The 27,601-nt window shown below is 52.1% G+C and overlaps 1 protein-coding gene across 4 annotated transcripts; it reads right to left on the minus strand.

Moving 5' to 3' along the window:
- Nucleotides 1–2,874: 2,874 nt before the first annotated feature.
- Nucleotides 2,875–24,724, minus strand: AGFG2 (ArfGAP with FG repeats 2). Of its 4 annotated transcripts, none has more exons than XM_032872565.1 (13): nucleotides 24,458–24,724; nucleotides 15,972–16,065; nucleotides 15,002–15,117; nucleotides 13,574–13,727; nucleotides 12,790–12,955; nucleotides 11,935–12,060; nucleotides 11,196–11,228; nucleotides 5,835–5,955; nucleotides 5,581–5,663; nucleotides 5,312–5,398; nucleotides 4,229–4,357; nucleotides 3,803–3,888; nucleotides 2,875–3,509 (listed from the first exon to the last, which is right to left on the minus strand). In XM_032872565.1, the coding sequence occupies exons 2-13, from the start codon at nucleotides 16,023–16,025 to the stop codon at nucleotides 3,450–3,452; spliced, it is 1,215 nt and encodes a 404-aa protein (XP_032728456.1). In that variant the 5' UTR covers nucleotides 16,026–16,065; nucleotides 24,458–24,724; the 3' UTR covers nucleotides 2,875–3,449. The 4 variants fall into 4 exon arrangements, with proteins under 4 accessions (XP_032728456.1, XP_032728453.1, XP_032728454.1 ...); XM_032872562.1 differs by having other exon boundaries at nucleotides 24,217–24,724; XM_032872563.1 differs by having other exon boundaries at nucleotides 5,312–5,395; nucleotides 24,217–24,723.
- Between the last annotated feature and the right edge of the window lie 2,877 nt (nucleotides 24,725–27,601).

Consider the following 27,601-nt stretch of genomic DNA (forward strand, 5'->3'; position numbering starts at 1 on the left):
CAAGCAAAAGAGATCTGCAGGCCCCTCCCCTTCCAAGGCTTGGTGCTGCTTGGAGGAACAGGGCATCCATAGGGCCTATGATGGGCTGTGCTTTGAAGCTACCCACAGGAGGCCCTCTTCATCCCTACTCCTTCCCGCTCCCCACAAGCCAGGCCACCATGCAGCACCCCAGTCCTTGTGCAATCATAGCTGCCTCAAAGACCAGCTCCAGGCCACCTTGTGTCACTGAACCCTGAAGTGCTGGGTACAGATGGAGCAGGAGGGAGCAAGGATTGGAGTACCTGGGTTCTGGGCAAGCAGTGCCAGGTGATTTAGCCATGCTGGGTACCAGGAAAAGCCTGGAGCCAAACAATTGGCCTAATCAGTTGCCCTAGCAACATTGCCCTTAGCCCTACCCAGACAAGATTTATTTTAGCCTGTTGACCTGGTAACGCCAGCTGCTCCCCAGGGACAGGAAATAGCAGAACCTCAGCTCTGCTGGGTGAGAACATCTCCTCCCAAGCCCAGGGATCTCCCTCAGCCTCCCTCCGCAGGGTGCAGGGTGGCCATGGGATGGAATCGCCACATTCTTAAATCCCTATGCAATAATCTCATTACCAGTGACAGGAACCTAGAGGAGACTGGGGAACTAAGGCTGGGATGTTCCCCTGAGCCCCTCCCTCCCCACTCTGGAGTTCTCCCCACTCTATGTAGGGGGACGCAGGGAGAGCCCCCATCTCCTTCCTTCAGCCTTCCCCCGTCATGGCTCCCAGGCCCCAATGTGGAGGGATTGGCATTCTTCACAGTGGTCCTGGGGACGGTCTCCTCTGATCTCACCTACAGGGGCAGGGGACCTCCCGAAGGCTGGGGCCAAGCCACAGGACTCTGTCTGCAGAGCATGGCCACAGCATGGGCTGCCTGATCAAAAGCCCAGGGGGAGCCTGGGCAAGCTCCACAGTGTGCCTGGGGCTCCTCGGTTTGGCTGCAGTGGGGTTCGGACATGTGACCACAGACAGGGCCATGCAAGGGCGGGCTGGGGGCGAGGTCAGAGGAACACGGCCCGGTCATTCAGACATCTTCTAGCAGGCCAGGGATTTTTCCATTCTTTGCTGCTTGCCTGGATACAGGAGGCCCCAGGGAGGCGGCACGGTGGCTACTCCATGCCAGCAGAGACAGCTGCGGTCCTCGTCTTGGCCTGTGCCCAGGGAACTCGGGTTTTCTGTCCTGGAGTTGGAGGCTGATCCAGTGTAACTTCTCTGATTGGTCATCCTGCCCTGGCCAGTGAGCTGGCAGGAGTCCATGTTGGACAGAGTGCCCTGGGGCGCACGGAGGGGGACCGCAGGGAGGTCCTCGGCCCGGGCACCAAGCAGTAAGGAGATCCTTGGGAAACAAACAGCAGGAGTGTGACTGAAGGGCCCTTTCCGTTTCACCTCCAAGCCTCAGTGCTCTTGGTTAGGAAAGGGAGTTGGGGTGGCCGGGGCCAAGTAAGAAAAGGGTCCTCCTCCTCCTACACGCCAGACCAGCTTCCTCCTCTAACTGGTTCTACAGAGAGAAAATGGGAAACAGGGACAAGGGACAGAGACGTAATCAAGTGGGGACAGAACACGAAAGACCCAGGGATGGTGGTCTCTAGGAGATCCAGGTGAGAGGAGGAGGAAAGGGGCTGGGAGAATGGAAACAGGGACCCAAGACAGGATGGGTTCTGAGCCTTGCAAAGGTGGGGAGGCCACGCCTGGCTGGGCAAACAGCAGCAGCTAGAAATATTTCTATTTCTAGTCTTCAAAGTAAATAAACCGATAACACAGTCCCCACCTCTCCTTGCTGTTCTGCTGTTAAAGGTCACTGGGTGGAAAGACCCAGAGAATCCCAAGAATGAACAGCGGAAGGGCCGAGACTCCCTGGGCAATGCGGAAAAGGGAGGAAGGTCTCTTGAGAGCAAGGCTGAACGCTGGGCCTCTCCTCCGCCCCGTGAGGTGTTTAACCCACACTGGCTACCTTGTCCCCACACAAACAGCCTGGACACCGTGGCTGTTGACACAACACCCTTGGGTGAAAACAGTCTGGGGAGGGGCCAAGGATGCACCGGCCGGGCCTGGGGGCGGTCTACTCCTGCACTCAGATCCCAGCATCTCCATCTTGGAGCTGGCTCCCCTGGTGGAGTCACCCCGTCCCCTAACACTGCTAACCCGGTCCGGCAAGAATTCCTGTCCTGGGCCCGCAGCACCACCAGCTTCTTCATGGACCCAGCAGTCGCACTGGGGCCCCTGAGCTAAGCCAAAGTGAGACCATGGGAGCCATTTCCTTTTTCTTTCAAACGCAGTTCTTTTCCAACATAGCCTGCCACAGCTTTGGCTCAGAGATTTGGGGGGTGGGGGAGGCACATGGGAAAAAGAAAGGAAAAATAAAACCAGCCAATTGCACAAAGCCTTTCCCTGGAAAAGCCCAGGCTCTGGGGTGCTCAGGACTCGTGACTGCCCTCCCCACCACCCTCTGGAGCTCCGGCTTTGCTGGTCGAGGCACAGATGGGGGTCCGTTCCATTCCCCATGTGAGAGAGCTTTCTGGGAGCAGAATGGCGGCCTGTGTCTATATATCTCTATGTGTGCGCGCGCGTGTGTGTATATATAATAGACTATATTAGAAAATTCTCTATGTATAAATATAAAACACCGGTATCCAAACATGACACCACAGCAAACTAAAGTGCTTGACAGGAGTTGGGCATGTCTAAGTAGTAGGTAAAACTATTATTCATCCCAAGTACCCAGGATGAGGGAGGTTGCCGGGGAAGCAAAACCATGGAGGGCCTCCTGGCCTGGTGGGGGTGGGGAGGAAAAGGGGGTGCTGGCACAAGCCAGGGCACCAAGGGCAACCTGCAGCCCCCCACGCCCCCCCAGCCTTCTCAGCCTGTCTGATCACTGTCCCAGGTCAACCCCACACCTCTTCTCAAAGCCACACCTTGACCCAACTTTGCTCATTGTGCATCTGTCCACAAGGAAACCAGCACTGGAAAGTCGGGAATAGGGGGGAGGCTTGCTCCCACAGGGGAATGCTGGTCCATCTGTGCCCACAGCTTCCTCTGCCCACACGGCTGGGAGTGAAGGGACCACTACGTATGCTGAGGGCAGGAGGTGAGGATTACTGTCATCATGATTAGTGATTGAGAAATCAAACGCCATCACTCCTCTAGGCCAGGCCCTGCCTTCTCTCCTCTTGGGCCTCCTGCCTGGGTGGGGGCTGGAGAGAGGAGGGGAGAAGCCTTGGGGGCAGCTGACCTGGGAAGCTGCCCTTTTATCTGCAAGCCCCAAGCGAAGCATGAGCACCTCCACCATCCCCAAGACGGCTTCCCTGGAAAACAAGGCCCATTCTGGTCTCAGACCCACAGAAATGCCACAGGCAAATGGTCACCAGAGCTCCTGGGAGTAGAGGGGCCCCAGAGGGCAGGGAAGAGGCCCCCCCCCAGGCCACAGTGCTACAAGAATGGGTTGGTGGTTGGAGGTTTGGAGGCAAACGGGCTTGATGAGGATCCAGTCTGGAAAGAAACAACAACAACCACAAATTAGGGGATTAGGGGAGAAGAGCTGGAGGCCGGAGAAAAGATGTGGTCCAGCATTCCTTTCTCCCCCAGAATTACCGCGCTGGGGGTTGTGGGAAAGTCAGGGGCCTGAGGCAAGTGGGGGGCAGGGGAGTGTGGGAGACAACACCACCCACGGACTAACCCAGCACCCCCTGCGTTGTCAAGGCAGGGTTTCCAGCCCACACTGCCCTGTTCTCCTCAAAGGATTCTGTCCCGGACCCCCAGAGAGAGGCCACACCCGCACTCACCACAAAGGGGTTGGTAGAGGTCCCGCCTGGCTGGCCCAGTTGCCTCTGGCCCAGCTTGGCTGGTCCTAAGTCGCTGAAGGAAGAGCCTGGAAAGCAGGAGCAGAAACTCAGCTGACGCAGCCCTGCCCCTCCTGTTGGGGCTGAGCAGTCCACCGGGCAGGCCTGCAGGCTGGGGACCGCCCCCTCCCACAGTGGCTGCAAGAACCTGGCCTTTCTGAAGTCTGCGAAGGAGGGTGGGGAGCCGAGTCAGAGGACACCAGGCGGGTCTACGGCTTCTCTGGCCCCCCCTACTGGTCCAAAAGGGAACTAGCTCAGACGTCTGGCTCCCTGATAGTCCTAATAGTCAGGGCCTCCAGGCTGCAGCCCCGCAGCGGCTGGGGGTGGGGGCTGGGGATAAGAAAGGAGGGTCTGGTCTGAATCCCTTACCATTCTGCTGCTGAGTCACCGAGGTCTGTGCGGGGAACGGGGGTGGTGGGAAGGTGCTGACAAAAGCCCTGGTGGGTGGCACTGTCTGGGGGAAGCCAGGCTCAGCGCTGCCCATCCCAAAGCTGGGCCCTGTGGAATGAGGACACGAAGTTCAGGTGAAGTTCTGGAACGCAGGCTGGAGAATGGTTCTTCCTGGATCTCTCCAAGACGGGGGACATGGGATAGTGTGTGTCCCTAACCAGATGTACCCAGTAAAAGTACCCGGAGAGAGCCACGGAAGCTTTTGGCTTTCACGCCACCTAGCAAACCAGGCCTCTTCCTGCCCACAGTGGCTTGTGGCATGGAGGGCACAGCAGTGCCATGCAGGGGCGTGGCCCGGAACCGGGGTCAGCTGCCAGCTACTTATTAAACTGTGCCAACGAAAGCAAAGTATTAGCCCTCTATGGGCCTCAGTGGTCTCATCTCTAAAAGCAGGCTGGACCCCTTTCCTAGGGATGCTGGGAAAAGCCAATAAGGGGTGTAAAGCTGTCAGCAGTGGGGTTTGCCACGCCTGTCAGCGGCGCCGGCAGCCACCAGGCATTCTTCCTGACCTCAAGGTTTTTAACAACAACAACAACAAAGGCAGGGGAGGAACAGGGAGCCAGGAGATCCCAACACTCCAGGCCGATGAGAGCAGGGACCGGGGCAAGGCTGCAGGTGGGACACAGAAGGGGGGGGGGGGGGGGGGACACTGCTGAGGGGCGAGAAGGGAGAGTCCCTGTCACATCAGTCGCAGAACCAGCTCAGGAAGCAGTGGTCTGTTTGTCGTGATTCTGAAATTCTCATTCTGGGACTTGGGTGGTCGTACTCTTTGCCCACTAGGCGGCCTGAAAATTCAGCCTGGTCTGGCCCGGTGAAGGGTGAGAAGGGGGCTGATTTCAGGACCGAGGCTGCCCGCCGCTGCTCCGAACAGTGGTGTGTGTGTGTGTGTGTGTGTGTGTGTGTGTGTATGAGAGAGAGACAGACAGACAGACAGAGAGAAGGGAAGGAGAGGGATTTGCGCCCTGGAGAAAGTCAGGGCCAGGGCAGAGTCCGGAGGCTTACCTGTGGCCAGGCCGTTGGGCTGGAATGGGTTGGTAGAAGGCAGCTGCGGGAGAGCAGCAGGTACCGTGAAAGGGTTGGTGAAGGTTGCTTAGCGTAGAACGGGGTAGAGGTGGGAGAAAGAGAGAATTAATCTTTCCTCATCTGGTTAATATTCGGGAGACAGCATTCCTCTCGACTTTCCTGCGTTTTCTCCCCTCCCCTCCCTGCGGAGTCCCCAGTTTCCTCTTGGCCTTGGATCCCCTCCCAGGGTCTTCACAGCCAAGACTCACCTCCAAAGGCAAGCCCAGTGCTGCTGCCTCCACCAGCTGGGGCCGACTGGAGCGTGGGGACCTGGCTGGCCACCCCGAAGATGCTGTGATGTGGGAAGATAAGTCACCACACAGGGCCCCAGGCATCAAGGGGAGAAGCAGGGCAAGGGACCAGGAGACGGCAGACCCTGTCCCAGCCCATGGGAGGAGCTCAGCAGGCCGGGAAAAGCAAGGCTCTGCGGCCCCAAGGCAGAGTCCCTGACCTCTGAACCCACCTGCTAGGGATACCTCCAGCCGATGGTCCGGGCGCCAGGAAGCCACCCATATCAGCAAGGCTGCTGGGCTGGCTGGCCGGTGCCAGAGGAGAGGCCGCAAACGGAGTCACCTGGCTGCTCCCTGGGCGATCACAGGAAACAGAAAAGGTTGTGCTGGGGTGAGGCAGGAGGGAAGGGGCAGGAGGAGAGATGGAGGTGGGGGGAGCAGCGGGGAGACGCAGCAAAGTGATGGCATGAGTGCACCATTGATTGAGTCCCCTGGATTGTCTGGTTCAGAGGGCCTCGACTCCCGCCAAGAGTACTAGGTAACATAGCCCTCTGCCCTTGTCCATCTCCCTAGTGCTCAAACCGCCCTCAGGTCGGGTCCATGTCCCTCTGGCTGTAGGCTGACTTGCGGTTCCCTTTTTTCCCTCAAGACATGGAAATGTCTGTCCTTTCCTCAAATCAGCATTTATGGATAAATCCTAGGAAGGGGCAGGTAGAGGGGATGGGCGGGGAGGAGCTCTGAGGGGCAGAAAGCCCAGACGCTCAGGAGCCTCTCCTGGAAGGTGGGGCCCTGCGCAGGAGCCTGCACAGACAGCTGTCCCCTCTCGGGAGGCCACCCTAAGCCAGGAGCTTAGATCAGGGTTCCTCTGCCTTCTCCGCCTTCTCTGGCCATCACATCGCAAAAGAGAAATCCCCGAGGGCGAGCCCACGTGGGAAGCTTCCAAAACAGCCTGAGGAGCGAGTCCAAAACATCTCTGTTCTTTGGAGAAAGCCTTTGTCTCATTTCTATGATGGGGTCCGGTCCACCACTCTGGGCTGTCGTGAGGGCAAAATGAAGCTACGGATGGATAAGGCTTGACTTTTATGAGTGCCGGAAGATTCGTACCGAAGGCAAACACGCTTCGCATGGTGTCTGCCGCACGCCAGTAATCCGAAATTGTCTGCTGGATGACCGCGTTTGAGAGGGCGAGCGAGGAGACCTGGACTCCAGCCCGGGCCCTACTCTGGCTCCTGCTGCGACCTCCTGAGCCTGTTTTTGCTTGCCCTCTCCTCGGAGGCCTGGAAGACCACCCGCCCCCAGGCTAAGTGTTTTCGGCAAGTATTTGGCAATCTGTAACGCATGCACAATGGGGAGGTATCATCATTAACTTTTGATACAATAAACTGTCTCCAGGGTCAGAGAAACCAGGCAAGGTCTCAAAGGAAAAACGATGGCTGGCTCGAACACAAGCAAACCAGAGCCTCTCCTGGACCCCCAGCTCCAGGCTTTCCAAGTGCTCTGTCTCCACCTTGAACAGGAGCCCCCCCCCCCCCCCCCCCCCCCCCCCCCAAGCCACGGTCCTCCCCAGCCTTCGGGCTTTAACAGAACCATGTCCTCAGGTGGGTCTCCTCTGACCTCAGTCTGAATGAGAGCCTGGTTTTCCTCTCCTGACACCTTGTTCTTTGCCCTTGTGGCCCTTGACATCTTTGTAGGGACGTGTTTTTGTTTCTGTATCAACTGTGTCCCCCTCTAGACCAACTCTCCCTTGCCAGGAGTTTTCTCACGGATCTAAGTTACAAATGTGCAAAACAGGACACATGCGGGATAATTAACGGCAGCACCGTCTGACAGCGAAAGACTTCATCATTCGTTCTATGTATTCATGAACACGGGACGGATTAAATAAATGATAGTGTACACATAAGCAGGACTACTGTGCAGGCATAAAAGAACAATGAGGAAGCTCTTCATGTACTGATGAAAAAAGATCTGGCCGTACTGTTCAGTTAAAACATAAATCAAGGTACAGAACGCCATGTCTATTATGCCACCAAGCATGGGGGAAAAAAAAAGAGAGAAAGAAAATAGGATGATAAGAAAAGTAAGTGAAGGCCACAGGCTCCTCTTCCCAGGGGCATGGCGGTGGAGAGGTGGGGCTACAAAGGCTGCCTAAAGGAGGGTAACCCAAAGCCTATTTGTGGGGAAGGCGGAATGTGGTGGCAGAGGTGGAGAGAGTGGAGGGGAGACTCAGATGAGAAAACTGGTGGGGAAAATCCTGTAGAGAGTGGGAAGGATGAGCGGGCAACCGTCAAAGGGCAGATACTCCCCACCCCCTTAGAGGAGGGGGATAAGGGCAAGGAAAAGGGAAGACACAAAGCAAGGGAGGTGGCCAAGCCAGGCTGGTTCTCAAGTCTATGCTGCTCCCTGGCCCCCTCAAACTTTAGCCTGGCTTCCCCTAAGTTTGGGGGCTTTTCTGAAGACCCCAGAACTATCATTTGAAGCTCCATGCTCTTCCTTCCCTAAAGGGCAAGGCCAAAGCCCTTTAGTTTAAGGGGATCCTTCCAGTGCTAGGCATCTCCACTCAGACTTGGAGAAGCTGAGTCCAGCAGGGAAGGTAGGTGCCCAGGGCCGGCCTGCCTGCTCCAAGGTTCCAAGGTTGGGCTGCTTCCCGAGTGCCAGTGCTTGCCTTGGCCACCCTCCTTCTCAGTCCCTGGGCTTTCGACGGGAACCAGTGCGAGGCTACCAGGCCACTGAGCACACTTGGTCTGCGTCCTCCCCAGGCCCCAGGCGGTCAGAAAGACTGGAAACCAGCCTCCTGGTGTTGAATCTTCTGATTCTCGGGGGCCCCTGGCCTTTCCTGGGCTATGACTCGGGGTATGTGGAATTTCTGAGTGAACACAGCTTCTTGTCCTCACTTAGGTCACACTCCCCAGTCCTGCTCTGGGCCTTTGGGTCAGGAGCTCCGCAAGCTGGGGAGGTGCTGTTGTGTTGGACTGCCGCCGCTAGGCTGTGTGTCTCCTGGCGGACACTAGGGGGCAGAGCCGGCCCTCGCGGACAGCCAGGCGGCTCCAGCACTTTCGGCTGGTTCTGGGGAACCTAGGAATGGAATACCTGCGCTCGTTTGCTTCCTCTACACTTCCAGCGCCCCATTCCCTGCGGCTGGATTGGTAGACATGCCTTCTAGCAGTTTCGGGGGAAACGGCAGTTTTAGAAACTTCCCCTCTCCAGACTCCCCCTCAGAAATAAAAATACAACCAGGCTTGTCAAAAAAGACACCCACCTCTCACCCAAGTCTCCCTACTTCATCCCCAGTACTCCTTTATGGCACACTCAGAGAACCACCCTCGTGATCAAGGTGTGGTGGGAAGTGAATGGGAGCTGCCACTCCTCCGCTATTCGGGTCTGCCCAGGTCACTGGCCACGTTGATCTGGTTTTGTCACCGGCAAAATGGAGATCTTTCCTTTCTCGTGGAGATAATATGGGGATGCTCCTCACAGTGGCTCACAAGGGCTGGCTGGCTCTGGTGGGCTGCAGACCGTCTCTTTTTGAGATGACCAGACACTGGACAAAAGCTCACCCCAGTTTCAGCCAGAGAGGGCTCCTGACACCTTCCTTCTCTCCTTTAAAGGTTGGCCCTTTAGGCAACGGATTGGGACAGGCATGCATTTCTTTTCTTTTCTTTTCTTTTTTTTTTTTTTTTTAAAGATTATTTATTGGGGCACCTGGGTGACTCAGTGGGTTAAAGCCTCTGCCTTCGGCTCAGGTCGTGATCCCAGGGTCCTGGGATGGGGCCCCGTATCGGGCTCTCTGCTTAGTGGGGAGCCTGCTTTCTCTTCTCTCTCTGCCTGCCTTTCTGCCTACTTGTGATCTCTGTCTGTCAAATAAATAATTAAATAAAATCTAAAAAAAAATAGTAATTACTTGTTTACAGAGAGAGAGAGAGCGAGCACATGAGCACAAGTAGGGGGAGGAGCAGAGGGAGAGGGAAAAGCAGGCTCCCCTATGAGAGGGAGACCAACAGCCACCTGGGACTATAACCTGAGCCCAATGCAGGTGCTTAACCCACTGAGCCACCCAGATGCTCCAACAGGCATGCATTTCTGGCCGGACCAATTTATAACCACCTTGTACAGGCTGCTTCCTTTAGAGCTCTCATTCCAAGAACACTTCCCTCTTGCTACACTGAATACTCCTGTGCCAACTTACTTTCTTACTGGTAACATGCAAAAGGGCCAATTACCCCACACAGTACCGGCCATGACTAGTCTTTAAAACTTCTGTGAATATAATGTGCGGAATTATCATCTGACCCTAATTTGTGTTTTTCCGTTCATTAGTCAGGTTGAAAACACTTTCATCTTTTTCTGGGTATTATTAGCTGCTTGTATCTGTTCCGTGTTATCCTATTCTTTATTATTTACATGAGGTTTGTTTTTTAAGATTTTATTTATTTGACAGAGAGAGGCACAGCAAGAGAGGGAACACAAGCAGGGGTAGTGGGAGAGAGGAAGCAGGCTTCCCGCTGAGCAGGGAGCCCGATGCGGGGCTCAATCCCAGGACCCCGAGATCATGACCCCAGCCGAAGGCAGACATGACTGAGCCACCCAGGCCCCCCTATTTATAGGGGTTTTAAAAAAACACATGATGGTTATTAGCTTTTTATCTGTTTTCCATATTGTAATTATCTTTTCCCTGTTTCATGCCTTCAAGGACAATGAAACACTACTGTGGGACAACTTTTAGGACACCTTTTATCATTTAGAATGTGACCTGAATAATTTCTACTTCTTTTTTTTTTTTTTTAAGATTTTATTTATTTGACAGACAGAGATCATAAGTAGGCAGAGAGGCAGGCAGAAAGAGAGGAGGAAGCAGGCTCCCCGCTGAGCAGAGAGCCTGATGTGGGGCTGGATCCCACGACCCTGGGATCATGACCTGAGAGGAAGGCAGAGGCTTTAACCCACTGAGCCATCCAAGACCCAACAATTTCTACTTCTTAGAAGTTTATGTGTTGTCTCTTGGTCTGTGGTCAGATTATAAAAGTGTTCCATGTTTGAAAATCCTATCTTTTGATTACAAAGTTCTCCTTCTATTTATTAGGTCAAACTTGTTCAAGTGTTAGTCAAATGGCCTACTTTCCTCCATATTTGTCTACCTACTTGATCTACTATTAATCTTGTGAGTCTGCCTCTCTGTTGCCGTGTTACATTTTCATTATGTCTAACAGTTTCTGCTTTCTGACTTTCAAGGTTACCCTGTCAGGTACTTTAAGTTGGTTAACATGAGGACTTCTTTGTAAATTTTAACTGCGATCAATAGAAAACGTCCCTCCTTGCCCCATTCAAAAAAACGAAACTAGAATAAAAACAAAAGCACGCAGACAATTCGTGGTGCACAGTGGGAAGGTGGTGGGCAGAGCAAGAGAGTAGGGGAGTCTGGGCTCTGGGCCCAGCTCTGCCCCGCTGTGGGCTGTACGACAGGGAACTGCCCAGCTGCTTCATGGGGAAGCTGGCCACCTTGGAAAGGTTCCTTCCAGACCTCAGAGCTCTCTGCTCAGAGCACCTGAGACAGGCTTCTACCTCGGGTGGGCTGTGGGGTGGAAAGAAAAACTCACCAAAGCTGTAACTTCCAGTTAGCATCCGACTGGCTGGCAGTGGTGGGGTGGGGAGGGCAGATGGTGGGGAAGGGAAGAAAGAGAGAGCATAAGTCACTGGCTTTCCCCAGACATTGGGTCTTTCCAGCACGCCGGCTGCCCTCTTGTGTCCAGGATGGGCAACCGCAGAGGGCCGGCCCCAAGGCTATGAAGACCTGATGTCTGGGGGTTCGGGGAGGAACCAGGTGCTTTACAGCAGCGGCCTTTAGGGTATTTTCTTTTTGGGGATGGTGTGTCAACTGCTGCACAACACGACACTGAGTTTACAGGCTTCTGCGCTAACGGGGGTGAGTGAGGACTTCTGGAGACTATCTTGGACTCTGACCCAGCCCTCACCCTTTGCGCAGTGTCCAGCATGGTCCATCAGGGCGCTCTAGAGGAAAGCTCACGTCCATTCTTGGTTTTTCGAGGACTGGAGTCTCTCCAACTTGCCCGTCAGAGATCTCCTATGCACACCCCCACAATTCCTGCGGCAACTGGGCTGCTGTCTTTCCGGGACAAAATGGAGCGGGAGCCCCTTTTCCTGCCAAGAGTCTCCTCTGCCCGCCTCTTGCTTTCCTGGGCCTGCTTCTCTTCCTCCTCTGTCCCCTCTGCCCAGCTCTCTAGGTCGGTGCAGATGCAAATGAAGGGAAATACATGAAGGCAGTTGGAAGCGAGGAGGGGAGCGGAAAGGAGGGGAAGAGAGTGGGGCAGAGTTTACCTGTGGGTGTCGGCTGGGCCTGGAATGGGCCCTGGCTGCCAGGAGGAATGCTTCCAAATGCGGACAGGCCGGCGCTACTGCCAAAGGCATCGAAGTTGGCAAAGCCTCCGTGGGAGGGTGTCTGGCCTACAGGTGGAGGGAACATAAAGGCCATATATATAAAATGGACATATAATCGATAAAATATGCACTAACTGGGAAGGCCAAAGGCCACTGATGAGACACTGCCTTTCCACAGGGTCCTGCTCAGGGAGAGATGGCAGGGGCCTGGGCAGAGGGCCAGAAGCCCGCTGGGGGAAAGGGGATGTCAGAGGCCTCCCAAGTTCACTCCCTACCATCTCCTATCTTTATTCCATGAGGCATTCACATTTTTGTCAGGGGCTACTTTGGGCTAAATCACGTGGGGGAAAAAAAAGTTGGTTTTGGCGGGGGAAGGGGCTTGAAAGGCAAAAAGGAAACTAGATACCATTTTATTCAACCCTCTGTTGGCTGTTGCTGATCTCTGGGAAGAGGGCAGGGGAAATGGAACACAGGATAAGCCCCCCGCCCCCATTTTAACGGAAAAAGACAGTAATAAACAGGCGATCCAGTGTTCTAAGAGGAGGCGCTAGAGTCCCCGACTGTCATGTTTTCTGGTCAAACTCACAGATATAATCCCGGCCACTCTCATCTGACCCCGGCCCTTCCAACTCTGATGCTTCAGAACTGTCAGCACATTCATTTGTGGGATGGGAGCTAAGAGCCAGCGGGGAGCAGGGGGTTGTGGGGGGGGAAACTTGGTCACCCTAAGGGTGTGAATGCCTTGTGTCAGGGGTAATACACTGTAGGAATGTTCTCTTCCCAGGTCCCACTTACCCCCGAAGGCTGGGAATGCAGCGAAAGCCGGTGCCACAGGGGGAGCAGCAAAGGGATCTCCTCCTATGTCGGCCAGCAGGTCAGTACTGGCTTTCTTGATGGAGGAGTGGGGAGGTGGCTGAGAGCTCCGGGGCTGGGACATCCGAGGCTGAGACTGACTGTCAGACTTGAGAAGAGAAGGCATGACATAGAGCACTTGGGAGTCCCAGACATGACCCGGCCCCTGCATGGCTCTCTAGGCTGCCCCCAGATAGGCACGTGGAGAGAGAAGAGAGGGAGAAACTGCCCTCAACTGAGAGATTTCCTGGGCAGCAACTGCCTGAGCCCCTCACGTACCTAACTTCTCTGTCTTCTTAGCGTACCAGCTCCCAGAAGCAGACATTTCAGAGCCTTTCAGTGACAGTTAACACTGAGCTACACAGGGATGTTGCCAAGAGAACCCCCTCCCCCCCAGGTCCCCAGCCCCGAAGCTGAGACTTCCTCCTCTTTCCAAGGGGCTTGAGGCATTGTCCCGGCCCCTCTGCGTTTCCTTGGAGCAATGGTCAAGTTTGAGGTTGATACTCTGACTTCCCTAGATAGCACTTCCTGTTGGGTTCTTTCTTCCAAAAGACAGGAGGCCACGGTGAGTCCCAAACATAGGTAACAGCACGGCGGAGAATTAACTCACATCTCCTCTACTGTCGTCTGCTAAGTCCGGAGCTGGGGCTGGATTTAGGAAACAGACATCCCTGTCTGCCAAATCCCTAGCTAGTGTTGGAGGGCGGAGGGCGGGTGTGAGAGTTACCTGGCTAGAGGTGGAGGCTGCCGCTGAGAGAGACGGCGCAGGCTCCCCCAGGAGAGTCCGCAGGGGCTTTCCTTCCGGGACGGAGCCCTGGATGGGGGTGGAGGCACTGCCTTTGGTATAAGCGGGACCCTTGACTTGGTCTGGGGGGACATACCTTTGGAAAGAATAGTCAGGCTGAGAGGAGGGGGTAACACCACAGGCCATGCTCAAGTGTAGGCATCTGGGAAGCACAGGTGACAGCAGTCGAGTCCCCTGGCCTTTGCCCACGGATTTTCTTTTTCGAACTAAAGGGACTTTCGTAACTCAGCCAAGTTCTGTCCATCCTGAGGGTCCCCCTTTACTGTCAGATGCTCCTTCTTTTCTGCGGGAATGTTCACTTTGCTCTGACTTGGGCCGGGTTTTCTCTCCCCTCTCCATTCTCTTTCTGACATCAAACCATTTGGGTTTCAAGTAACAAACTGCCAGCAATGCTGCTGGACAGGTGATGCTATTTTCCAACTCCTTTCCAGTCCCACAGAAAGTTTCTGCCCCCTCCTATCCTAAGTGCTCACAATCTATCCTGCCAGCTTCTGCTACGTCTGATAAAATCCCCTCCACTCCCGTGTATGTATGTTCTACCCTGGAGGTATCTTCTTTGTCTGGAGGACACCCCCAGCAGGGTCTCCAAAATGCTGTTTTGTCCACAATGATCTCCTTGCTGTCTGCATTCTCTTCACTGCCCTAGAGTTATCCCCCCAACATGCACACACCCCTGAGATTAAGCCACGGAAAGTGCCACCTGGGGAGAGAAAAGGAAGGGCAGAGCAGAGATGCTGTTCTCGTCACCAGGAAAACAGAACACACATAAAATGCGGATAAAACGCTGGGTTAATGGGGCACCTGGGTGGCTCAGTGGGTTAAGCCTCTGCCTTCGGCTCAGGTCATGATCCCAGGGTCCTGGGATAGAGCCCCGCATCAAGCTCTCTGCTCAGCAGGGAGCCTGCTTCCCTTCCTCTCTCTCTGCCTTCCTCTCTCTCTGCCTGCCTCTTGGCCTACTTGTGATCTCTCTCTGTCAAATAAATAAATAAAATTAAAAAAACAAAAACAAAAACCAAACAAATAAAAAACAAAAAACACGCTGGGTTAAAAGCACAGGCTCCAGGACATGTGCTCCCAGCTGCCTCTCTGCATATATGGGCCCAGCTGGGCTTTAACCTGCCCCATACTCCCTCAGGCCCACCCCTTCTCCAAGTAGTCTGAGGTCTCTCCAAAAGAGAGGCATCGAATCTGCGAGGTTAGTGACTGGGAACAAACTGTCCTTTAGGTAGCTTTATAATTTTGAAGTCTGGCCTTTGAGAAAAGCCCCAATTCAAGTTTGGAAACTGGACCGTCCGACGAAGAATGTCGTGGCACATGGGTGTGCGCAGCAATCTCTTTCCTCCTCCTTACCATCTCTTTTTCTCGTATTTTTCCTGGAGAAACTCCTTCACCTTCTGAGGGTCCCTGGAATCTGGTATTAAAGATGTCCGAGCATCAAAAAGGCCCAGCCAAATCTTCCTGCAAACCTACAGGCATGGAATCAGGTAAGAGAGGAGTTCGGGCAGAAAGCATGGGATGGGGAGGAGAGCACCCCCACTTTATTCATCAATACGTATTTACTGAGCACAGACACAGCTGAAAGTCTGGGTGTATCTACAAAGCAGACACCATCCCTGTCTTCACAGAGTTGACCATCTAATGGGGGAGGTCATGCCTTAGGTAAGTAAAAAAAGATTTATAATTACATGTTATGACACAACTTAGAAAAGAGAGGGCCATAAGAATTATGGGGAACTAAATCTGGATGGGGGTGGGGTCAGGGACAAGCTGTGGCTTCTAGAACACCCCTCCAGAGCCCTCCCTGGTTGGCAGCCTCCAAGTAAGCCAATCACCTTCAAGCTAGGAGGACTGCTAACACCAAGGATGGTGTCTTCCCGCTGCCAGCAGATTTAGCTGGGGAAGGGGTCTAACCCACATTCGAGGACACATGTGGGCTTAATCCCACGGTGCTGAGGGTTGGGTCGGTAGAGCTGGATCCAGGAGATCTTACTCCAGGGGGCCCGCCCCGTCTATTCTGAATGTTCAGGAATGTGGAGCTCTAACTGTCCAGGGGAAGTCTTCCCTGTGAGTGCCCAGGAGTCACCCCCTACAGAGATTTTGCTCCTTTCCCCCCGATTCCTCTAACAAGGGCCCAGACAAAGCACAATTTGTATAACCAAGATTCCACGGATATACAAATATACATAGACAGGATATACTATACACTCACTAAAAAATAAAAGAAACTCGACCAAAAAAGCAAGCTACAGTCTTGAGGCAAGGAGCCCCCTGGCCAGAAGGGCAACTACAGCCAGCAGCCATTCCATCGGTGGTGGCTCACCTCGTTTCCGCGGGATTGCAGGAATACCACTTCAGGCTCAGTGAAAGTTGTCATGGAGATGGACTTGACTCGATGAGGGGGGTTCAGGCCTCTCCTGTGCCAGAGAGACAGGAAGAGAGGCACAATGCAGTTAGCACTGCAGGTCTGTTTATGGGAGGAGAGGTGGGCAGAAAGGATAAAACAACACATGAATTAAGCTCAGAGAGATCCCTAATTCAAGGAAAGAAGGGAAGCGAGAATGTTTTGGAGGCTTTTAATGACAGTCAAGAATGTGTCATGTTCCCTGTCGCTCTGGAGAGGAAGGCAGAGCCCGCCCACCCAGAAGCCCTCTCTTCTTTGCCTCAGTTCCGTGTTCAGCCTGCAGGCTGGGGGGTAAATTCCGGGAACTCAGAGATGGGCCCACTTCCCATTTCCTGTTTTACCACTGTTTTACACCTGCCTGCCCCTCCTCTTTGTCTCAACAGAAAGTGTGGTGGTAGGGGTGGAGAGGGCCCCTCTCTTTCAGGAAAAGATCTCTGGGAAAAGAGATAATCCAGGTTTTCTCAGCTCTCGATCTTTAGATGAAGCAGGAGGAAGTCAGCTTCAACCATGAATATGAGATTGGCATGAGTCAGGAACATGCATCCCGTAGCGATGCTTTTGTGCCAGCTCTGTTGTGTTCTGTTAACTCTCTAGGAGTCTAGTTGTGCCCACAGAAGCCCTGTGGAGATTACAGTAGACAAGAAGGCTTCCTTGCCCCGACTCAACTGCCCTCTGGAGTGTTCTCACAAGGGAAACTTGGCGCTAAGCCAGGTTCCCCTTTCCTTTTCCCTTAAGTTTTACTCTGGTCTAGACCACCAGCACTTATCGGATGAAAACAGAGCTGGCCAAACCACAATGAGTAAACCAGCCCCTGGGACCGGCACGTGAATGAGCACAGGCACCGGCAGGAAAGACAGTTTCAGCTCATGTGGCTTTTCAGACTTAAATTCCCCTGGGGGGGGGTAGGAATGAAAGGGCAAACCAAGATATGAAAATAAAAGGAACTCGGGAAGAGGGTCCTGGTTGATGCCATCAGGAAGCAGAGAGGAAGGCAGAGACCATCCAGTTTACCAAATGGAAACCGTAGAAAAAATTCAGGCTTACAGGTGCACGCACAAAAGTCTAGAAGAATGGCAGTGTTGTGTAAGCCTACACCGAGGCAGTGGGGGGGGGGTAGGGGGGGGACAGGTGACACAGTCCAGGGCGAACAGTGAAGAGTGGGAGCCCCTTTGAATGATAAATTACTGACTGCAGGATTCTAACAAAGGACAGGACACCGAAGGCTGTAATTGAAGGCATTTTCAGCAATTCTGCTGCTAGACTTTTAAGTAAAGGGTCTCAAAATACTCCTTTAAAAGACAGTATCAAAGAGGTCTGATGCCCCAAGGAAAGATTAGAGCAGCAAAATCCAAAAGCAAGGCTTTGTAACTACGTGTCAAACAATAGCTCTTAAATCTGATCGGCCCTGAAAACTCTTCTAAGCACATTTCAGAGATACTCCACAGTTTTCTCTCCTAAAGTCTGTCTTACTCATGGCCTAGTTTTGTTTTGAAGTCCAGACAGCCTTTTATATTCTTTTCCTAGCTCTTGGTCACCTTAATCTCTAAGCCCTTCCCTCTCTCGAAGGCCAAATGGTCAGAGATTAGCCAGAGCAGACCTCTCCGTCCCTGGGATCCCAGGGATCCCAGCCCTTCCCCTCCCACTAACAACTACATCCTTTGCCAAAATACAAGGTACTATGGTAGGCACTTGGAGGAATGTAAGTTATCACTCTGTATCATACAGAGCACTTATCATGTAGGACCTAGTCCTTGATCACTGGGCGCTTGCTTACAGTGACCCTAGACGCCTGGGTAAAGATACTTCTCGACACAGTTGGGTGCCATTTAGGCATACACAGAGCCGGATCAGGGAGAATGTGGCACCAGGATGCCGCAGTCGGGGAAGGAAGAGAAATGGCCATGGGAAAAGTAAAATGTATTAGGCTAACACTAGAAAAACAGATTCAAAGTCTATCACAAAAAGGTCATTGACATTTCCTGAAAGGACAACCAGGAACTGTTAGCAAAGTGTAAACAGGGAGGTGTGTTTCCTAGTGGGGGAGGGAGAGGGACTTGACCCATTCATCAGTCTGGAGGGGATGATTAGAACAGAACTTCCTATGGCTGAGCTTAGACTGGAGGGTTTTTTTTTTGGTGGGGGGGCGGGGAGATAGGATGAAGGGAAAGCAGAGAAAATAAGTGACTTAGGTGCTTTGGGCCAAATGAATCCGAGGGAACAGGATGTTTCCGTAGCACAGCACAAAAATCAGTGCTCTGACCTTGTTGTCTGTAGACTGGATTATGTATAACTAGAGCCACAGTTTGGGGGCAGGGAGAATTCTCTACAAGGCAACATTCTGCAGCCCAGGAAGAGGACCTAGTTACATGGCCTATGAGTCAGAGCTTTTTGTTTCTGAATCAGAGAGAGGCCACTGCTGGCTGACAGGAACAAGTTAGACACAAGAGCCCCTCTCCTCCCAGAAGCTGAAATCGAATGGTTGAGGGGCTCGCTGGGGACATAGCAGGGTCATGCGAGGGGCCAGATCTGAGTCACTGGCCTGGAATCAAACAGAACCAATCTCCAAGCTGCCCCCAGTCTCCCCGACATGACTCACAGCTTTCCCCCCCAAAGAAATGAGAGCTAGAAGGAGACACTGCCCTTCGGGTATCACAGCAAATCCATTCTGTTATTTCTGACCAGGTGGTGCTGGGGAAACACAGAGATAAATTTATTTGCCCAGAATAGGGCAAGTGTTTCCAACGGAAAGCAAGTACGTTACTAGGACTTGAGCCTTGGCCCATTCGGGAGGCTTTCCATTTTGGTTTCGCAGGGCACCTGACTGGCATTCCCTCTTTGAAGTGCCCTGAATTACTGGCAGCCAAAGGACCTGCAGGGACCCTAAAGCCCGCCCAGGGCTCTCTCCTTGCCTCTCTCTCCCTTCCCTTTGATGCTACCAAGCGTAGGACTATTCCTACAAATACCACACCTTTTGTTTTTCTGTGGTCGTCACCCTTACCACGGCCCATATTTCGCTTCTGTCTTTCTTGGTGAAAGTCTCAGACTTGCTCAGCAGCTCAGATAAGAAGTTTCTGTCAGGTCAAACAATGGAAAAAAACAGTTCTACCCGGCACGCAAGTTCTTTCCTTTGTGCCAAACTTGGACCTGGGAATTCCTGACTTCTGAATATTTCATGTTCAGGTTCATTCCCCCACCACGGGGGGTTTCTTGGCTCCTGGGATTCCAGTCCTCTGTCTCTGTGCAGGATTCTTATCTTGGATCCAAACATCACCAAAGAGAGTCCCTATTAGAGACTCTTACTAGTCCCTAATAGGAGAGCTCCCCCCTTACCCTGCTGTAGGCTCAAATTCACTACTTTTAGGGAACTTCTTCCTAATCAAAAATCCCAGCTTCAACTCATTTCCTGTAGTTCTTCCTTAGTGAAAGTGATTAACCGTTGTCCTCTGCCCTCCTCTTCAGGCTCGTTCTTGGTTTCTTTGACATTCTTCCCTCTTCTTCTCATCTCTTTGGATGAAAGGTGAGGTGGGAGGCGATGGAGGGACGGGACTCACACAGGGGCCAGGGACACGTCTGCCTCTCTCACCCAGACGGATGGAAAAGTACTGAATTATTGAGCAACACACTATGCCTTTCCCTCCATGGAGATAAAAAAGCTTCAACGAGGAACTACTACCAGCAAAGCCAGATAGGGAAACTAAGGCACCTGGAGGTTAGGGACTTGTCACGAAGAGCGAGCTGTCAAGCACCTCTCCTAGGCACGCAGCCCAGAGCTCTGTCCACCCAAATCCTGACTTTATCCCACTACTGGAATAAAGTTGTGCAGAAGTAGAGGATCCCACTACTGGAATAAAGTTGTGCAGAAGTAGAGGAGACCAGTATTACTGAGTCCTGAAGGACTATGGATTAAAGATGGACCTACGGGGTGCCTGGGTGGCTCAGTGGGTTGAGCCTCTGCCTTCGTTTCAGGTCATGGTCTCGGGGTCCTGGGATGGAGCCCAGTGTCAGGCTCTCTGCTCGGTGGGGAGCCTGCTTCCCCGCCCCAACCCCCCACCCCCCACCTGCCTCTCTGTCTACTTGTGATCTCTCTGTCAAATAAATAAATAAAAACCTTAAAAAAAAAAAAAAGATGGACCCAGACAGCCAGGTTAGGGAAGCATGCCACAGACTTTGCTGAAAAAAACTGGGCGTCAAAGACAGTGCCCATTCCTGATGTCAATGACAGTTCAGGCCCTAAGATCTATTTTTTTACCAAAGAAACGTGGTCTATCCATTGAGGAAGGTGGGCAAACCAGAACAAGGAAAAAAAAAAAAACCACTGAAGGCACCGTTTTGGAAAAAGTACTTTTTAGCAGCAATCTTTACCCTGTCCTAGCTGTGCTCTCTACTAGAAGAGTCAGACACAACAAAACACATAGGCAGATGTATATGTTGGGGAAATGAAAAGGACCTATATCCAGGTTAAGGAAACTAGGTATTGGACGAAAACCAAATGAATAAAACTAGGTCAAATTTGGGACCTACAATTGTGGCAGCATGAATATAAATTTAGAAACAGCCCAAACTAGCAGCTTCTCTCTCAATCCCTCACACCAACGCTGTGGTTTTCTGCTAGAGCTGAGAAAATGTTTCTCATGAAAAAAGAAAATGAGAATGAGCTCTCACATGTAGTGATGAAGCCACAATGAGCTCTCACATGTAGTGATGAAGCCACAGTCATACCCACCCACCAGTATTAAAATCGAGAATTTTCTGCAGACCTTGGGAAATTCAACTTGGGCTGCAACAGTCAACTCTGTCGCATCTGTCCGTGCAGCCAGCTGGGAGCTCTGGTAATTGTGCTCGCTGCCCCCCGAACGCTCCACTCCCCCAAGAGGCGGACACATCTGTAACATCTTCAGCAGAAAGCTGGCTTTCAAAATAAGGCCAGTCTCGTCGTCGTCTTTCTCTGGCTATGGTGCTAAATGTTGTACTTGAATTCTTGCCCCCCTCAATACCCTAGTCCTTTTTTTTTTTTTTAAGGTTTTATTTATTTGAGAGAGAGGGAGGAGCGCACAAACAGGGGGAGTGGCAGAGGGAGAGGGAGAAAGCAGGCTCCCCGCTGAGCAGGGAGCCCAACTCGGGGCTTGATCCCAGCACCCTGGGATCATGACCTGAGCCAAAGGCAGATGCTTAACCGACTGAGCCACCCAGGCGCCCCAAATCCCTCGTCCTTTAAACAAAGAATATTTCTTCTCTTTCCATCATCATACCTCAACGTGAGCTCCCATCACTCTCTAGCCCATGCTGAGCTTTACCTCACAGCCCTTATTACCACCTATAATTATGTATTTAATGATTGACTTAAAGCCCATGGCTTCCACCATGGTGTAAGCTACATGAAGATGGGTACAGTTCTGTGCACTGCCATATCTCCGGTGCCTAAGAACGAATCTGGAGCTTGATAGACACTCGGACACTTGATAAATGTATGTTGACAGACTGAATCAATGAGCAGCCTCTTGGGGCCTACCATGATATTCACTTCCCAGCACCACGAAATCCTCATCTGTGGGCAATCAACCATGTGGGTTTAAGATGTTAATTGGTCTATGTGTCCCCCTGGAGCCAGGCCCCTCCACGGCCTGCTAGACTGTGCCTGCTTCCTCTTGACTCCACGCCCAGTGATAAGCACTTCCACCTTCCGTTCACGGCCCACCCGCCAGCTCCCAGCCTTGCCCAAGGTGCATCAGAGGGCACAAGCAGTACTTTGTGAAGACCCTTTTATAAGCTTCCTTTGCCTTGCCCTACTTAGCTCATGCTAATTAGAACTTCAATTAGCACAGGAGAAGTACCATCAAGAACTTAGGCACAGCCAGGAAAACTACAGCTGGCTTCTAGAATTTCCTCTTTCTCTCCTTATGATGTCAACATGCCCTTTAGTTCAGCTTCATTTATTGGCCCGGCCTTTTGATCTTTCACTAAAGACCAAAAATAATGAACACAGGGGAAAGGTGGTCACGTTCTGCAAAGTGTGTCCTGATCTTTAAGGAGTTAACTGTTCTAGCAAAAGAAATCAGGTTTTTAATGTGTGCCAGATCCCCTGACCCTCCTTCTGTCCTGATTGAGGGATATTCATTATAGAAAGGAAATGTTATCTATGGGATACTTTAAACCAAGATCTATAACATATATATACATATATATATATATGTGTATACATACATATATATATACACATATATATATATATGTATGTATTTTTTAAAGATTTTATTTATTTATTTGACAGAGAGAGATCACAAGTAGGCAGAGAGGCAGGCTGAGAAAGAGGAGGAAGCATGATCCCCGCGGAGCAGAGAGTCCGATGCGATGCGGGGCTCGATCCCAGGACCCTGAGATCATGACCTGAGCTGAAGGCAGAGACTTAACCCACTGAGCCACCCAGGCGCCCAAGATCTATAAAATATTGAAAATAGTGTCAGCCCTCCCATTTAGTCGGTGCTTTATCTTTTGTGCCATGCAGCAAACCATGGGGATGGATTAATACTGTTTCCAAACATTTCCTTCCTAGGACTCAGACTCTGATATGCCATCAGTTTTATCCCCTTGCTCCCAGACTCTATAATCAGATTTTCCTCTTCATAACAGGATCTTCGGGAATCTGTTCTTTCTCTTTCTGCTATAAATAGTCCTAAACTTCGCTCCTTCTCTCCTCAGAGTACTTGTCCCAGTCTCAGTTCTATCCTTTTGCCTTCAGTTAAGTCTCTACCTTTTGACACCTTCCTGTTTGGGTTCTAATCATTGTCCCAAGAGCCCTACTAGTGTTTACTTAGACCCAAGTCATAACACACAAGTGAGGTTGCTCAGAACACAGAAGTTTGGCAAAGGAGGTAAAAACCCCAGAGAGAGAGAGAGAGAATCCTACACGGTATCTGAGGAGACCTGGATCTTCATTTCTGATCTGCCGTGATCAGAACTAATATCCAATAACCAATGCTGAAAACAGCAACTCCCATATGGCACTGGATAAATCAGTAAACCTCTCTTTGCTTCTGTTCTCCCATCTGTCACGTAAGAACAATACTGCTCCCTCCTTGGCTCCTAAAGGTGTAAGATGAAACAAGGAAAGCCCCCCTTGTTAAACACAAAACTGACAAACCAATATATTAAAGCAATACTAAACAAGTCAGAATGAATCTCTTGATGGACTTAGAATTGAGATACAGGGTTGGTATCAAACGTTAATCACCATCTAACTAAATAATTCCCTATGGGGGGTGGTGGTGGAGAACCTTACTCTGTAACCAGAAATCTGGCCTGGAACTGTGTGGCTCTAAATTAGCTCGGGCATGACCAAATACAGTGCCGGTGCCAAGTGTAGCATTGCAGATTATACAACAAAACTCCCCCAAATCTGGAAAGAGCTGCCAGATGCTACTACCAGGATCAAGCCATGGCAACAAGAAGCTTAAAGGTGTAAACTATTACACTTAAGGATGGCTCATCCAGATCCCCAAACCTTTGGAAAAGTTAAGCTCTCTAACAGGGTAAACGCATCCGCTCTCATCGCTTAAGACCTGCACTCCAGAGCCCTGCATTATTAGGACCTGCCCCTGAACGCCGGAACGGGGCTCCTTACCTGTCACTATCTCTACGCTGTCAGCCCGGGTTAACTTACCTATTTTAAAGGGGTTTCTCCATCTCACACTCCAGGATGGGCACAAGCCGGAAGGAAGAAAAGTACGCCTCCCTCTAGAGCCCAGCTTACTCTCCCCCTTTCCTATTTGCCCCTCACCTACAGAGAGTTCCCTTTCAAGGTGTGTGTCATTCTCTGGCCCTTTAAATCTCTAACCACCCCCCACCCCCGCGCCTGTTCCCTTCGACTCTCCCCCACTTTCGGTTCGGTTCGCCGCCCCCCTTCTTCGGGAGTTTCTCCCTTCTTGTCCGGTGCCCTTCCTTTCCCCTGCAGCGCGACTCCAATCGTGTCTTGTCTCCCCTGCCTATTTCCCTTCCCCATCACACCTCTCTGCAGCAGACGACCCTCGCGCATCAGGAGCGTGCCCAGGCCTCCCCGCCGCCCCGACCTCGGCTCTGTCCCTTCGCCCCGGATCCATGCTGTCCCCAACGCCGACACTCCGCAGCCCCTTCCCCCCACCCCCCGCCTACCCGGCGCCAGTCCACTCACAGGAGGCCAGAGCAGGTGGTGCAGACGAAGCTGCCCACGGTGATATCCACGTAGGTGACGCCGCGCTGGGCGCACTCGAAGCAGTGGCGGTTCCCCGCCTGGCTGCAGCCGCCCAGCTCCCGCACCCGGCGACACCACACCTCCGAGGCCGCCTCCGCCTCCGCCTTTCCCCCGCTGACCCCGCCACCCGGGCCTGGACCCTTCTTCGCCGCCATCACCATGGTTGCCCGCTCCCTCGGACCTCCTCCACGCAAGTCAGGGATCGTCCCTTCAACCACAGCCGTCTTCCCGCCTCCTCTGCCTCCTCCGCACAACCCGCTCCCCTGACAGAAGCGAGGGAGCCGGAGACCTCCGCGAGAGACTCCTCAACCCCTTGCCTTGCCTAGTCTGCACGCTGATTGGTTAGTCTTCTCCCACCTCCTCACTCTGATTGGCTCGACATTGGACGGCCTTGGGTTGCCGGAGCCCCCAACGCCACGCCCCACCGCCTTCACCCTCAGGCCTCTCCGGTTGGCCCGCAGAGACACTGCCGCGAGAGCCGTGCGTGCCCTCTCCCTGTCCCCGCCCCCTCTCGCCACGGCCACCACGGCGGCCCGCCTCCCAGATTCGATTGGTGAGTCCTCGGAACACGGGCTCCGACGCTAACTCTGATTGGCTGGCGAGGCTGCAAAGTTAGCGCGCGAGAAAGAGTAGGTGTCTCGCGCGTGCGCAGCCCTGGTCCTCCTGAATGGTGGCGCTGATTCCCGCCAAATTTCAAAGGCCCAGTCACCACTAGACGGTGCAGAGAGGTACGAAAAGGAGAAAAGTGGTCATGGAAGGGACCGAAGGGAGGAGGAAAAGAAGGGAGCCCTCAGAGGAAGGGAGAGAGGGGAGGGAGTGCTTTAAAACGCTTTCATTTTACTGCTACGCTATGCCACAGGAAATCTCATTTTACGGAAAGTTTGGGTTATACGACTCGAGTTAGGTCACATGACTCGAGTTAGGGCACATGACCGGTATGTGGCCCCGCCAGGATGCTGATGTGGGTCGTCGTCTGACTTTAGAAACCCTGCTTTTAACCACCACGCCACCCGTGGAACGGTGTTTGACAAACACGTATGGGTTTCAGGCGCTGTTCTAGAGAGTGGAAGTCCAGCAGTAAACCAATCAAAATTCCTGTCCTCATGGAGCTTACCGTCTAGGAGGGGGAGGCAGACCATAATGATAAGTCCTACGCAGAGAATTAAAATAAGGTATTGGGTTTTTTTTTTTTTTTAAAGATTTTATTTATTTATTTGACAGACAGAGATCACAAGTAATCAGAGAGAGAGAGGAAGGGAAGCAAGCTCCCCGCTGAGCAGGGAGCCCGACTGGTGGCTCAATCCCAGGACCCTGGGATCATGACCCGAGCTGAAGGCAGAGGCTTTAACCCACTGAGCCACCCAGGCGCCCCTAAAATAAGGTTTTGTAAAGGAGGGTGCCTTGTTGGGTATTTTAGATTGGTCGTTGTAACCATCTCTATTGATGTCTCTCAGTGATATTTAAGTTGAGACCCAAGCAACTAAGAGGAATCAGCCATGAGAAGATCCGAGGGGGAGCAATCCAAACGGAGGGAAAAGCAACTACAAAGTCCCTAGAGCATGAAGAAACTGGGTGTTTTGAAGCCAGAAAAGAAAGCCAGCGTGACTGGGGCATGGTGAGTGAGGGGAGAATGGAGGGGATTGTACTGGAATGGTAACCGGTTGTGTAGAAACTTCCAGGCTTTCGTAAGGAGTTTGGGTTTTCTTCTAAGTGTGTTGGGAAGCTGTATCAGTTAGAATTACGTCCTCCTATGACAGAAAACTTCTAATAATTAGGGCTTAAACAAAATGAAGCTTATTTCTCTCTCGTGTAAAAATCTCGGTAGGCGTTTCAGGGCTGGTGCATTTCTCCACTACAGCAGGGGCCCAGGCTCCTTCTATCTTGTTGCTCATAGGGCATTACCTTTGCTCCCAAGTTCACCTTGTGATCTATTCCAGCTTCAACCATCATGCCTGTTACAGCAGCAGGAGGAGCCTGCTCTTTTTTTTTTTTTTTAAGATTTTATTTATTTATTTGACAGAGAGAGAGAGACCACAAGTAGGCAGAGGCAGGCAGAGAGAGAAGGGGAAGCAGGCTCCCGGCTGAGCAGAGAGCCCGATGCGGGGCTCGATCCCAGGACCCTGAGATCGTGACCTGAGCCGAAGGCAGAGGCTCAACCCACTGAGCCACCCAGGCGCCCAAGCCTGCTCTTTTGAAAGACATGCCAGGAGACTGCACACAACCTCCTTGGCTCTCTCTGGTTAGAACTCGGTCACATGACCACACCTAAGAGCAAGGAGGGACTCTGAAAAATGTGTTCTTTATTTTGGGCTTCCGTATGCTCACCTAAACTTAAGAGTTTCTGTAACTGAGGCAGAAGGAAAGAAAGGCATAAGGGTAAAACTACAGTGTCTGCCACAGCAGTCATAGAAGAATTGTAGCAAGGGCGAGGCATGATCCGATTTTCAGTTCTAAAATCATGCTCACTGGATGGGAAATGGTTATAGGTGGCGAAGATTGGAACTAGGGCAACCAAGAAGTGAGTTCAGCAGTCCGGGTGGAAGGTGATGGCGGCATAGACCAGGGTGTTAGGAGTGGGTTGGAGAGAGATGGATTGATTCAGGGAATGTTTTGGAGGTAAAATGCATGGGATTTGTTAATGGATTACATGAGGTGATGAGGAAAAGACAAGTCACTGGCAGCCTTGCTAGAGAAGATTGTCCAGCAGAACTCTCCATGATCGTGGACATGCTCTGTCGCTGACTGTCCAATATGGTAGCTCTCAAGCCCTTGAAATGTGGCTAGTAAAACTGCAAACCTGGGATGTTAATTTAAATTAAATTAAATTTTAATTAATTTAAATTTAAATAGCCACATGCGGTTGACGACTAGCATAGTGGACAAGAGCAGCTCTGGATTTTTGTTTTGGTGGCTTATAGGGCCATTTCTTGAAGAAAGGGAGACTGTAGCAGGAGCAGCTAAGTGGATGCTGAGAGCTAGAAATCAGTAGTTTTGCCTTGGGCATGTTGATTTGAGATCCTTATGAGGCCTCCACAGGGCTGATCAAGGAGCCCGGTGGATGTATAATCTGGATTTGCAGGCAAGGCTAGAGCTGGACATGTCGGTTTAGGACTCATCAATAGCTAGGAGTTATTTAAAACTATGGGACAGGATGAGGTTGCTTAGGTACAGCACGTAGACAGAAGAGGGCCCAGAATTAAGCCCTGGCAACCCACACCCGTACTTTGTTCCGCCTCTCCAGCCACAGAGTGTCCCTAAAAGGAGGCAACATCAAGTCACATCCAGATAAGACAGATGTGACATCTCAGGCCACTTTAAACATTCT

The sequence above is a fragment of the Lontra canadensis genome, unplaced genomic scaffold, assembly GCF_010015895.1.
Source record: "Lontra canadensis isolate GAN:19392208 unplaced genomic scaffold, GSC_riverotter_1.0 scaffold45, whole genome shotgun sequence".
In the NCBI taxonomy this organism is placed as follows: domain Eukaryota; kingdom Metazoa; phylum Chordata; class Mammalia; order Carnivora; family Mustelidae; genus Lontra; species Lontra canadensis.

What these genes read in the sequence shown, in the direction of transcription:
- AGFG2 (XM_032872562.1), bottom strand. Translation starts at nt 24,437, where the DNA reads ATGGTGATGGCGGCGAAGAAGGGTCCAGGCCCGGGTGGCGGGGTCAGC. An exon ending in AACTGGAAGTTACAGCTTTG is followed by an intron (nt 5,956 to 11,195) that starts GTGAGTTTTTCT and finishes GTGATCGCCCAG; the next exon opens with GGAGCAGCCAGGTGACTCCG. An exon ending in CACTGGGCTTGCCTTTGGAG is followed by an intron (nt 5,399 to 5,580) that starts GTGAGTCTTGGC and finishes TTCTACGCTAAG; the next exon opens with CAACCTTCACCAACCCTTTC.